Source organism: Narcine bancroftii, chromosome 10 (genome assembly GCF_036971445.1).
Source record: "Narcine bancroftii isolate sNarBan1 chromosome 10, sNarBan1.hap1, whole genome shotgun sequence".
Classification (NCBI taxonomy): domain Eukaryota; kingdom Metazoa; phylum Chordata; class Chondrichthyes; order Torpediniformes; family Narcinidae; genus Narcine; species Narcine bancroftii.
Window position 1 is genome coordinate 20,231,853 of NC_091478.1, and position 12,516 is coordinate 20,244,368.

At 39.3% G+C, this 12,516-nt stretch overlaps 1 protein-coding gene across 2 annotated transcripts in view; it reads left to right on the forward strand.

Annotated features, from left to right (window-relative positions):
• xpnpep1 (X-prolyl aminopeptidase (aminopeptidase P) 1, soluble) overlaps positions 1 to 12,516 on the forward strand; it is a 56,003-nt gene that overhangs the window by 23,546 nt on the left and 19,941 nt on the right. For both annotated transcript variants that reach the window (XM_069900094.1, XM_069900095.1), the window contains 6 exons: positions 242 to 323; positions 3,346 to 3,556; positions 6,524 to 6,613; positions 7,084 to 7,134; positions 7,395 to 7,453; positions 10,846 to 10,923. In XM_069900094.1, coding sequence (XP_069756195.1) covers positions 242 to 323; positions 3,346 to 3,556; positions 6,524 to 6,613; positions 7,084 to 7,134; positions 7,395 to 7,453; positions 10,846 to 10,923 — 571 coding nt within the window. The remainder of the gene's footprint in view (positions 1 to 241; positions 324 to 3,345; positions 3,557 to 6,523; positions 6,614 to 7,083; positions 7,135 to 7,394; positions 7,454 to 10,845; positions 10,924 to 12,516) is intronic.

The window sequence follows — 12,516 nt, forward strand, 5'->3', positions numbered from 1 at the left end:
AATGTCTGATTAGACGAAGGATGGCATAGAGGGATATGATGAGATTAGAATAGATAGGCATTGTGCAATATATATTTTTCAAATGGGGGGGTTTAATCTGAGATTTTGAGAATTGATGTGGACTGAATGAAGGTGTTCAGCAAACCCAATATCCATTTAGTCTTCATCTTGACAAAGTTAAGTTTCACTTCTCATTTATGACTTCACTGTTTTATGTTGATTATTTTGTTTGCTCCCACAGGGCTGTTCAATCTTCGTGGCTCTGATATAGTATACAATCCTGTCTTCTTCGCCTTTGCTATTATTGGCCTAAACTCCATTAGGTAACTCGCGTGCAAAAAGTGCCTCACATTTTCTAGAAGTATTGTTGTGTCATTTTAAAATTATAAAAAAGTTTAAGGTATTTTTTATTAAGATTGTAATAAGCCTCAACTTGAAGTTACATTAAATTTGTACGGTGATTACCCTAAAGCTGAATTTGGAGAGATGATTGTCAGTTCTGAAAGAATCCAAAAAGACAATTTTAATGGAAATGTTTAAACTTCTGAAGTAGATGACAAATTCTTTTAGCAGGTAGTTTGAGGATACATTCATGGGGCCTGGTAAAGATCATTTTAGGATTTGGACAAGTATTTTTAGTGACTAAATTGTAATCTTGAATGTCAGTGAAGCTAATTCAACAGTTACATCAGAGTTCATGAGGTTAGAGGACGTGTGGTACATCAAAAGAAAGGAGTCATTGGACTGTGAGGAAAATCCATGGTGTGGGGTTAACTTATGGGACAGATATGGGCCTGATTGACTGTCTCCTGTACAGTTTAATTCAGTGGCATACTTTCAGAGCTACTTTAGAGAGACAAATCACCCCAAGGCCTGGAGGGAGTGAATTTTAGCTTCCTGCCAAAGAAACATATTGACTAGTAAGACTAGTAAAATGCAATATAGATTGCATCCAATCTCACTTTCAGACTATTGCAGTGTGGTGAAACAATTTCAAACTTGCAAAACAAAAGCTCTAATACAAGATATATTTTTAAACATTTAGACCTCCTAAATGTATTTTTATAGACATTTATTCATTGAAGAACATGAATTTATATCATATTTTTGTATATTTTAACAAATGACACAAGTTTAACATATTTTGGAACAATCATTTGGCAAACCTTTCTTTACAATTTCCCTATTTCTAATACATACATTTTTGTTACTGCAGATGAATCCTGTGAAAAATTGAATATTTTTAATTATTTGTTTAATTTATTTACTCTATATTTATTACCCATTCATAATTGCCCTTGAAGTACTGGTGGGCATGTCAAAGGATCATTTTTCACCAGGTTGATTCCAGAGGTGAGGGAGCAAGCTTATGGGGAAAGATTGAGTCTCCTGGGACTATATTCGCTTAATTCAAAAGAATGAGAGGGGATGTTATTGGAACATAAATTTAGGAAAGATAGAAGCAGGAAAGTTGTTTCCACTGGTAGATGAGACTAGAACTAGGGGGAACACAGCCTCCAGATTTGGAGGAGTAGATTTAGGGCAGAGATGAGGAGGAACTGCTTTTCCCAGATAGCAATCAGTGGAATTCTCTTCACAAGGAAGCAGAGGAGCAATTTCCTTAAATATATTTAAGTCACAGATTTTTGCGAAGGATGGAAATTGAGAGTTACGGGGGAAAGGCAGATAGGTAGAGATGACTCCACCACCATATTAGCCATGATCTTATTGAACAATGGACCATTCTCATCAGGCCAGATGGCTCCTATTTCTTCTGTACATCATCCTGTTAACTTTCAAACTTTTCTGAGTTTCTCATTACAGAGCAAATTCAAAGTCACAATTTTTGTTTCAAGTTGTTATCTAGTTTAATGCTGACGATTCATTAGTTTTCACAGTGGGTCGATCTGGTGTCTTTGTGTTTATCATTTTTTTCTATAAACACCTTTTTTTCCACAGTTTATTTCCAACGTGACCCTTGTTCACTGGATTCTGCTTCGTCAGTTTTGTACATCCACAGTTTTTTGCAGCACGGGAAAAGATCATTTAGCTCATTAGGTTCATGCTCATTTGTGCTTCGACCACATCATTTAACTCCTGCAACATCTTTTATTCCCTTCTCCCTCTTCTATCCAGCATTCATTTAATGTATCCATGCAATTCCCATCTCTTGCTTCCTGTGTATCAACTTCCTGGGTAAAGGAGTTTCCCTTCAATTCTTTATTTATGAATGGCCCCTGGTTAAAGTCACATCTCCATATGAAGGAATCTGCATGACTTCTTCCACAATTTGCAGGTTCCAGTCTGCAACCTCTCCAGCACAATCAAATTCTTCCTTTAGTGGAGCAACTCGAACTGTACTAGCCAATGTTTTATAATGCTGTTACATGACATCCCTTCTCTTGCCTTCTAATCTATGGCTGATGCAGGTATGGCCTGCCAATGTTTTATAATGCTGTTACATTACATCCCTTCTCTTGCATTCTAATCTATGGCTGATGCAGGTAAGCATCCTCTGCCTTCTTCACAACCCTATCTACCTAAGCTGCCACTTGCAGAGATCTGTGGACTTTTACCCCAAGGCCCCTCTGTACGACACTGCCTAGAGCCCTGCCATTTATTGTGTATGTCCTGCCTTATTCCAAAATACATTATTTGTCAGGATTAAGAGCCATCTGTCATTGCTCTGATCAAATTTTCAGCTCATCAAGATTGGGCTGCAGGTCATTCTTCCACCACGGTGTCAGAAATCATCATGTAATCTGCAGACTTGCTAATCATATCTCCTACATTCGTATGCACATCATTAATAAATTTCACAATCATCAAATGTCTCAGACTAATCCTTGTGATGTAACACGAATCACAGATGTACTATCAGATAAGCAACCCTTCGCTACAATCCTTTCTTTCCTATCACTGTCAATTTTGGTCCAATTTGCTCACTTGCCTTGAATCCAAAAGGGACTTGTTTTGGCCAGTATAAATCCCTTAATCGATACGAAATTGGCACACGCTTCTTCTTAATATCACATTACTGGTCGTGCGAGCTTCCTGGGTATGGTCTGCATTTTGTAAGCACCATACCACATGTGAAGTACTTTGAGAACTCTTGTTGTCCTGAGGTCAGGAAAAACTTTTAAAATACTGAAAAGAAACCCAGAAAATCATGGCAGCCTCGAGAAGGTCAACTCTGGCCTGCTGAGTGTTTCCAGAATTTACTGCATCCGAGTTTTTATTTTTTTCTAATAAGTGTAACTTCTGTGTGCACTCTTTAAAAACTACTTGTCAAATGATCAGCAATCACAATTCTCAGAATGTTATATTTTTTCCCCTTCACTGCAGACTGTTCATTAACGAGAAGCACACGAAGGATCCTGCTGTGCGAGGGCATTTGCAGCTTGATTCAAATACAGCAACTGACTTCAAAGTGCAAGTGCTCCCGTATGAATCTCTTTTGACTGAACTAAAGACCATTTGTTTCAATATGAATTCTAAGGAAAAAATCTGGATCAGTAACAAGGCCAGCTATGCTCTTTCAGAAGCGATCCCAAAGGTTTGTCATCAGTTCAGCAAAGGTGAAATCTTTTCAATTATAATCCCAGTTGATAGCTCCATCTTTGTTCATAAATTATTCTGTGGGTGTGTGGCCACAATAAAAATAATCAGTAAGTGGAAATTGCATTGTGACTCTTGGACTCTAAATTGAAGCCTCCACAGTCATTGAAAATTGCTTTCTCAGGAAAGTCACCTCATGCCAAACCTCCCATGGGCTCCAACTGCCACTTGGAACTCCACCTCAGGAAAAATTACCTATGTAGTTGTCATCTTTCTGGAAAAAATTATCTAGAGATTCATGGCCCTGCACAAGGTCAAATCAAGTCACCTTTATTTATCCATCACACTATGCTTGCATGGTAAAGATGAGATAGTGTTTCTCCAGGACCAAGGAGCGTATTTACATAAATAAATGTAAGAATAGAAGTTAAACATATTAAAATATTAAGACTTATACAGTAATAGTCCACGGTACCGTATCCTCAAATTTTCTGGGAGTTCAGGAGTCTGATGGCTCGGGGGAAGAAGCTGTTGCCCAATCTGGACATAAGGGCCCTAGTGCTGCGGTACCTCCTACCAGATGGCAGAAGGGAGAACAGTTTATTTGAGGGGTGTTTGGGGTCCTTCACAATGTTTATTGCCTTTCCCCTGTATCGAGTGTTGTAGATGTCCTTCATGGTAGGAAGAGGGCCCCCAATGATCTTTTCTGCTGATTTCACTATGGTTTGAGCTTCCAAACTATGCAGTGATGCAGTTGCACAGGATGCTCTTGATACATCCTCTGTAGGATGTAGTGAAGATAGAGGGTAGGAGATGAACTTTCCTCAGCTTTCACAGGAAGTAGAGGCGCTGCTGGGCTTTCTTGGCTACGGAGCTTGTGTTAAGGGACTGTATGAGGATCTCTGCCATGCACTCCAAAGAACTTGATACTCTTGACAACCTCAAAGATGGAGCTGTCAATGGTCAGCGGAGCGTGGTCCCCTGGGCCCCCCTGAAGTCGACAATCATCTTTTATTTTAACGTTCAGGTACAGGATGCTGGCTGTGCACCAGTCCGTTAGCAACTGCACCTCATCTCTCCATGCTGACTCTTCATTCTTATTGCTCAGGCCCAGCGCGGTTGTGTCGACAGCAAACCTGATGATGTGCTTCGAGCTGTGTTTAGCTGCACAATCGTGTTAGCCACTGCAGTCTATGTATTTCAGTGTTCTGGAGATAGCTGAAAATGGACAGGTGGTAATTGCATCAATCTGGATAAATATCATAAAAGTGCAAGCAGATGGCTGACGTGTTTAACAGTGAATGTGATCAGACCTTTATTCTGACTGCATTTTCGTGTGGCAAATGGGGAGCAGGCTGACAGGATGTTGTTTACTCGTTGGTATTTGGGACTCAATATTTTTGAATATAGATGTGGGGAATGGTTAGGGCTTGGTGATGGTAGAGAGATGAAACACTTGGACAGGGCTTTGATTAACACAAAAAAAATATGCTGGAAATATAAATTGATCACCCACTGATCATCAGAAGTGTCCAAAATCTCAACAGCATTTGGTTATTTCTTTCATTGGAAAGGAGAAGACATTTCTGCCTTGCTTATTTTCAAGTCCCAAATGTTAGCAGTACTGTTTAAAATTTTGTAATTGCACGCATCGATGCTAATTATGTTTGATGCCATAAGGCAGCACAGTGGTGCGCTTAGTTGCGTATATGCTGCATAGTTCCAATGGCACTGATCTCTGGCAGTGTGTGTGCAGTTTGCATGTTCTCCCTGCATGAGTTTCTTCAGGGTGTTCCAATTTTACCACATTGTAAAAAAAAAAGTGCAATTGGTAGGTTTTGCTCCTAAGTGTAGAAACTGGTGTGGGGGAGAGGGGGGGGAGGTGGAATGGTTAATGGGAATGTGGGCAGAATAAATTGGGATTAGTGTAGGATTGGCATTAAAGGATCCTTGATGGTTAGATGTAGGCTCGATGACTGAAGGACCAAATGACTATTTTTAAGGATCATTTTGTCGAAAGGCTATAACCGCTGTGTCTTTTTAAAGAGTGTTGATTGCAATACACCTCCTTTGTATTCACAAGGAATCAACATAATTTTGGTTTCTAAAGCTAGTCACATATTTATAAAAAGCTCTTTGCCAGAATCTAATTGTTAGGGGCCTGCTGTGGGTGGTGTGCGTCAATACAGCCGAAATAAAATAACATTGCTATCTTCGCAAAACATTGGCAATTGTTAGGTTGGCCAGGAGGTGCTTTATCTTTTGACACCACAGGCATCAAATTGCTTATCCAGAACTGGATAGTTTGCAGAAGGAAAAAAAAATGACATACGCAGAACAGGTTAGATAGTAATTGAATGAGATTACCCATATCCTGCTCTGCATTTTTCAATTTCATGTTTTAGATCTATTTTCTTGCTTTTGCTCTCTTTTAAAGTATCCTACTGAGCTGACCTAAATGTGCAAACCTCTGATTTAATTTTTGACGCATTACTGCTCCTATACCATGCCCACAAATTGTCCACTTTTTCCCTCTTCCTATCAAAGATAGGACGCTCTTTGACTACAAGTGAGAGATCAGCAACATCAAAATTAGGATCCATGTTAGTGCATCATGTATTTGGACGATATTTTTGATGTCATGGGTCAGGTTTGCATGTGATGCAGTGGAAGGTCAGGGATGATAATGGAACAGGCTTTGTTTTAAACATTTTTTGGTGTGAAAACTTGCAAAATATGATCAGCAGTTTCTCCTCCCTTAGTTCTCTATTCCATCGACCTTGGAAGAGAAATGGGGAGAGGTGTTCAACAGGTGGTGAATCCATTGTCACTCATTTTAAACGAATGACAAAATGTATTGTTCCTAAATACTTTTAGGTTACTCGCCTTGTGTATTCACTAATTTGAAATTATGGAACAAGAAATGCACTGTGCATAAATTGGGTATTTTTTTGGACTTCAACAGATGATGAGACTGCAGACAGTTTACACCCCAGTCTGCATTGCAAAGGCTCTGAAGAATCCAACTGAGGTTGAAGGCATGAGGCGAGCTCATGTGAGTGATATGATCATTCATTTTTCCTTTTCGTACTTTCTGTTATCATCTTGAACAATTTAAAATGACACTTGTATAATTTGTATACCATCTACCTGGAATATATCATCATTGTGTGTGCAAGTTGCGTGGTAGAGATAAAAGCACGATCGTGCTTTTTTTTTTTTGCCTGCTCTATATTGTTCTTGGACCTATTAATCAGTTTTATTTGTCACGTTTTCACCTTTTTCCTCGAGAACTATAAAATCAAAAAGTGCTTGCAAGATTTTTTTTTGCGTGAAAATTTCTGCAATTGTCACCTGCTTTAGATCAATTCGTGACCTCCGTTAGCAACGGGTTGGGTTCCACTTTGATGGGTTGCTTCCCCTCTCTGCTGAGGAGAGTGAAAAGCCAGTACAGAATCATACAAGTGCAAGGCCAATTGAAAATGCTGGAAGTTAATTACTGTTGTCTTTGTTTCCTAATGCTAGATTAAGGATGCTGTGGCTCTCTGTGAGCTCTTTGCCTGGCTTGAGGAGGCGGTAAGACATCATTATACATGTCAGTGTTATCGCTGGGATTATTCTCTTTAACCTTTCTGGTTGTTCAAAGGAACTCATTAACAATCATGAGGCATCTTGTCTAATATTGTATACCACTAAATATGTGCAGAATATATTAGCAATACAGCTGTGTTAAATTGATGTAAGTAGAGACTGATTGAAATGTAACGATACCATTTTGCCTTTTTTTTCATATTTCCATTGTTTATGATTTTTATGCTAAAATTGCCACTTTGCAGGTTCCAAAAAGTGATATAACTGAACTCAATGCTTCAAACAAAGCTGCAGAACTGCGCAGGTGAGGCTGATGCCAGGTTATCATTGCGCGAATTGTGTGAAGGAAGCCGACGTTCTATTTGTTTCCCGATTCATCAGGAAGAATATAATCTTTTAAGTTTGTGCTTCCCTACACCAAAACTGGTTAGAACATCAAGCACTGCAGCACAGGAAAAGGGCCTTCAGCGTACACGTCCGTGCCAAACGTGATGCCAATTTTAACTAATTGCACATGGTACATAACCCTCTATTTCCTGCATATTCTTATGTCTATCTAGAAACCTCTTAAATACAACTGTTGATTCTGCTTCTACCGCTGTTCCAGACATCTACCACTTTTTATTGAGGTGGGTGGGGGAAAACACCCAACAGACCTTCTTTTCATTTATCTCCCCTACCTTCACCTGAAATGAATGTCCTCTTGCATGTGACATGTTTTACCCTGGGAGAAAGAGTAGACTGTCAGAATCCAACAGTACTTCTGGTATTAAAATTCTGATGTTCTACCCTATCAGTACATCTCATAATTTTTATAAACTTCTATCAGGTCAACACTCAGCGACTGCTCCAGAGAAAACAACCCAACTTTGTCCAACCTCTCCCCTTAGTTTGTATTCTTCAATCCAGGCAACCTCCTAGTAAATATCTTCTGTGCTCTTCATGCTTTCTGCAGTGGGACGACCAGAAATGAGGACAATACTCCCAAGTGCGGCCCAACCTCAGATGTAGCTCAGAATCCAAATTTATTGTCATAAACATGTCATTAAATTTGTTGTTTTGCTGCAGCATCAACAGGGCAAATATTGCTATAAATTACATTTAAAATGGGATCATGAAGAACCAGTGGCATGGTGAAGAAAGCACATCAGCACCTTTACTTCCTCAGGAGTTTGTGGAAGTTTGGTGTGACACAAGCAACCCTGGCAAATTTCCACAGATGTGTTGCATCATAGTCTGGTATTGGACCACCAAAACCCTGCCAAAGGAAGTGGACACAGTCCAGGACATTACAGGCAAAACCCTCCCCACTATTGTGGACATCGACAGGGAATGCTGCTGTCAGAGGACAGCAGAAATCATCAAAGATCCACACCACCTAGCACATTCTCTGTTCTCACTGCTGCCATTAAGAAAGAGGTATAGGCGCCAGAAGACTTGCACCACCAGGTTCAGGAACAGCCCCACAACGACAAACTCAATCAGCAACTTATTGAAGAACTCTTACTTGCGCACTTTATTGACTTTCTTTTGTTCTCTCTTTATTGCATGGTCAGTTTGTTTACATTTGTTATCTATTTACAGTTCTTCATTTGTTTACATGCTTACGCTGTGTACAGTGTATTTTTTGCACTACCAATTAGTAGTAATTCTGCTGAGCCTACAGGAAAAAGGAATCTTAAGGTTGTAATGTGATGTCAAGTATATATTCTGACAAAAATATCTAAAAAATGAGTAAATTAGTCCAAAAGAAGAGAAAGTGAGGTCGTGTCTATGGTTCGTTGTCCATTCAGAAAGTCTATTGGCAGAGGGGAAGAAGCTGTTTTGGTGATGCTGGCTGTATGTCTTCAAGCTCCTGTACCTCCTTCCTGATGCGAACGGTGTGAAGAGGGCATGGCTTGGGTAGTGAGCATCCTTGAGAATGGAGGCTGCTTTCTTAAGACACAGCCTCTTGTAGATGTCCTTGATGGATGAAGTCTGATGGCTCTGGCCAAATCCTTAACTCTTTTGTAGTGTCTTCGTGACCTGTGCATTGGCACCTCCATACCAAACAGTGATGCAACCAGTCAGAATACTCTGTGCGTCCACCTGTAGAAATTTGCAAGAGTCTTTGGTGATGTACCAAACCTCCTCAAGCCACTGGCAAGCCGCCTTCTTGTTTGCATCGACATGGAGGTCCCAGGCTGTAGCGTGACTTCCTTAATTTTGTACTTAATGCCCCACCCAGTGAAGGCAAGCATATCATGCATTGTTTTTATATCCCATCTATTTGAGTGGCCATTTTCAAAGATCTTTGAACTTGAGCCCCCAAATCTCTCTTCACATCAAACCAATGCATTTTTACCATTGCTAACTAAGATAATTGTGTATGGACAAAATTAAATGTGTTGTCAACACGACTGACAACACAGAAAATTGAAGTTTTACTGTATGTTTTAAAATTTAAAAAAATAGCTAATAATTTTATGGTCTATCTTTATCTCACTTCATTTACCACCCCATCCCTCCCATCCAGCGTGGCCTCACCCCCCGTCCAGCGCTGCTGCAAGCCCTGCCCATCTCAGTTCAGAGACCCTTCTAGTTGGAGTGTGTCTTTGTTTTGTGCAAATCTGAAATGAGCGCAATTACTTAAAATTCCGAATTCCAAAAAGTGTCTGGTCCCAAGGGTTTTGGATAAAAGGTTATGTACCTCTATAAGGATTAAAAAGTCTTTGTGCGTTTATGAATGGAAAATCATATTTGACCGAACTGCTGGACTTCCTTGAGCATGTGACTAACAGAATAAATACAAAGAACCAAGAGATCTGGTGTGGTGGATTGTCAACAGGTTTTCAATGAGGTCCATTGCAGGAGGTTTGTCAACTCAGGTCAGAGTACACAGAATATAGTAGAAGTCTGAAAATCTGGACTGTTCAGGGATAGAGTCGATCCGGATTTTCCATATTCTCAGGCAGCACTTTTAAAATTCAAATTTAAGGAGAAATAAAGAAGAAATGAATGGGTAAGTTTTGATAGTTTATTCGTTGGCAAATGCAGCCCGCTTCATTTTTCAAAATGAGCAGTTTTAAAGAAAAATAAGGTCAACACTCAACAAAAATGTAAACAAAATTTTTTCATTACAAATGATACCTGAAATTGTTTAAAAATGAACATTGCAAAAGAAAAATACAATATACAAATGAAAGCAGAAGTTATTTAATATGTATTAATTGTTTATTTTTAGTTTATTAAAAGGTTTAAGAGACTTTGAAAAGTCCAGATTCTTGGGTGATCTGGATTTCTGGCATTCAGATTTTTGGATTTCTACTGATGCCGTTTGAGAATTAGTTTTTGAACAGAAGGCAGAAAGTGGGAATAATTTAATCCATTTCAGACTGGCAGGGTGAAACTGGTTGGAGGAGCGGTGGAGTTCTATTCACCATCTTTTTCAATGATTTACCCGATAGTAAACTGGTGGGATTGTGAGGATGGAGAAGGGTATGAAGAGGTTTTAAGTAGATGTATTTGTTAAATGAATGGGCAGCAACTATAGCAGATGGAAGATATTGTGGTAAAATGTCATTCACTTTGCACTTTGACTTGAAAGACAAATACTTGAAAGTATTTTAAGCAGTTGGTTTTGTATTTTTAATTGTTTATGAAGGTTTTCAAAATACAAAGAATCTGTTTTAATCCCTTTTTATTAATATTTTGCAGTCAGCAAGAACACTTTGTAGGCTTGAGCTTTTGCACCATTTCCAGCAGTGGTCCAAACAGTGCAATAATTCACTACAGGTAAACAAATGCACAGATTGACTAGGTATAATGTTCTTTAGTAATGAGTGGTAAAAATACTTGAGTTTGAGTGTTCTGATATGATCCATAAAACCATTTATTTTAAGTAGTTGATGTTTAAGTGCCCTACTAGTATGTATAAATAATGATTAAGGTGGTTCATATTTCTTTATTTTAAACAAAGAATTATTGGGGAGTACTGAAAGCAAAAGTGATAGAATGTTAATATTGAATGAATGGTGAGTGATGAAAGTGGACTAGGGCATTAGAATATTTCCCAATTGGCTTCCTCTTTTATCTCTCTCACTGTTACCATGGAAATTGCGGACTACTGAGCAGAGAATAAGAATGTGGTTTTGATTCTCCTCAGCACAAATATGATACAATTTATTGTCATGGAGGCAGTTTTGCATTAAAAATGAAAAATTTTCTTTTGTGTGGTACCAAATAGATGGAGCACTCCTTTGTGAATTTAAACTAGGCATTTCAATCAGCAAATGCACTCGTAGCAAATAATTGATTAGTTTCATTGTCCCTTTTGGTAGAACAAGTGGAATGCAGAAGCAGATTTAGACCACTTGGCCTCTCAGCCTGCTCTCTTGGCTGATCCAATTATGATGTTAACTCCATCGTTCCCCTGTACAGCATAAGAATAGGTCCTTTGGTCCGCGATGTCTGCCTTGGAACACAATGTCAAATTAAACTAAAGCCACAGTTTGCCTGCAATACACATCCCTCTCCTCCCTGCATATCCATATGTCCATCTAAAAACCTCTGAAATACTATTATCATATCTACTTCCACCATTACCCCTGGCAGCCCATTCCAGACACCTTCCAGTCTCTGTGTAAACAAAAAAAAATGTCCTGCACATCTTTAAACTTTGCTCCCCTCATCTTAAATGCACGTCCTCTAGTGTTTGACATTTTTACCCTTGCTGAAAGAGATTCTGTTCGTCTCTTCTATTTGTCCCTCCTTTTCCTATTGAAGGAAAATGTTACATCACAAGATATAGGAGCAGAATTAGGCCCACTGACCTATTCCAATAATTAGCTGATCCATCCTCCCATTCAGCCCACTCCCTGGCTTTCTCCCCATAAACCTTGATGCTCTGATTAATCAAATATCTGTCAATCTCTGCCATAAATATACCCAGCAACCTCACTTCTACAACAGCCTGTGGCAACAAATTCCACTGTCTCACGATCAACTGACGAAAGAAATTTTTCTGCATCTCTGTTTTAAATTGACACCCATTTGTCCTGAAGTTTTGCCCTCTTGTCCTAGAATCCTCTACCATGGGAAACATCCTTGCCATATTTACAGTCTTTTCAGCATGCGAAATGCCTCTGTGAGATTCCACCCCCCCCCATTCTTCTGTACTCTGAATACAGTCCAAATGCCGACATTTGTTCTTCATATACTCACCCTTGCATTCCTGGTATCATTCTAGTCGATCTCCAGTGCCAGCATGTCTTTTCTCAAATAAGGCACCCAAAACTGTACACAGTACTCCAGGTGAGATCTCACCTGTGTTTTAGAGTCTCAACATTACATCCCTGCTGTTGTATGCTATTCCCCTAGAAATGAATG